Source organism: Equus quagga, chromosome 1 (assembly GCF_021613505.1).
Source record: "Equus quagga isolate Etosha38 chromosome 1, UCLA_HA_Equagga_1.0, whole genome shotgun sequence".
NCBI classification, from domain to species: domain Eukaryota; kingdom Metazoa; phylum Chordata; class Mammalia; order Perissodactyla; family Equidae; genus Equus; species Equus quagga.
The window spans coordinates 91,354,060-91,355,190 of NC_060267.1; the positions used below are offsets into that span (position 1 = coordinate 91,354,060).

Here is a 1,131-nt window from a genome sequence, read left to right on the forward strand (position 1 = left end):
AACCGACCCACCTGGGAGCTGCCACCATCTGAGGCTCCGAGAGCTCCCCCTGCAACTGTGATCCAGGGGCCGGAAGTGAGAGTCAAGATGCCACTGCGGCTGCCTCCACCACACAAACGCCCCTCAGCCCCACGGAGCTGGGGAGGGGGAGCACGCTGCTGCAGAAAGCTGCCTCCTCTGTGACCTCGCCTCCCCCAGAAAAATTCACCGAAAGGGCAGAAGACTGGGGGGGAGGGAAGAGGGGGGAGGCGGGGGCTGCCCACCTCCACCTTCCACATCTCAACAAGCACCTCTGATGGGCGGGACCTAGTCCACTGCCAGGACCCTCCCTGCAAAGGCTGCAGCTGAAAAATAGTCCTTAGCACGTTGTGGAAGTTTGTCCCTACTTTCCTTGGAGGTTTTCCGGGAAGGGCTGCTAAATTGCATCAGGTGTTTTTTCTAGCATCTCTGGATGCGAGCACAAGAATTTTCTCTCGATTTACTAAGTAATGAATGGAGAGGCAAAGGTGGCATCTACTTGGGGGGGAGGGGAGACACGGGCGGACGCGGACGGGGGACGGAGAAGGCGTCTCGGAGATGACGTGTGTGATGAGACCAGGTCCCCTTGGTCACAAATATCGGGTTAGAATCTCTGCTTTGAGAGCAGAGAGAAACCACAGCAGCAGCAGCTCTCTGCAGAGTTAAGGGAAACGCGGGAACGCGAGGAACCATCCGGCCAACCCGCCTGGGGTGACTTTACTGCTAGAAAGAGATGTGCAAAGGGAAAGACCCTCTGTCCCCCTTTCTCAGGACTTGAAAGGCACTGGTGAGCGGTTTCCACTTAATGAGCAGCCTCTGAAACCTCACGACAGCGGTAATGAACCCGGATTATTGCCGATCCCATTTTACAGACGAGGACACTGAAGCTCCAAGAGGCGAGGATCCCCCAGCAGGGCTGGGATCAGGCAGCTCGGGCACTCCCGGGCACGTCCACCAGGTGGGGGTCAGCGCCAAGGGACTGAGCGGTCGGGGCGGCGGGGGTTCGGGGCGGGGGTGGGGGTTGAGGGGTTGTGCTGGCCGCCATCGGTCCCTCCCTCGCACCCTCCCAGCCCCGCCCGGGTCCCGCCCGCCGGGGGAGGCGGGTCCTGGCGC

At 60.7% G+C, this 1,131-nt stretch overlaps 1 protein-coding gene across 1 annotated transcript in view; it reads left to right on the forward strand.

Annotated features, from left to right (window-relative positions):
- The first annotated feature begins 856 nt into the window (after positions 1 to 856).
- LAMC3 (laminin subunit gamma 3) overlaps positions 857 to 1,131 on the forward strand; it is a 60,934-nt gene continuing 60,659 nt past the window's right edge. The window contains exon 1 of the mRNA XM_046680470.1: positions 857 to 976. Within this exon, the coding sequence (XP_046536426.1) occupies positions 857 to 976 (120 nt within the window). The remainder of the gene's footprint in view (positions 977 to 1,131) is intronic.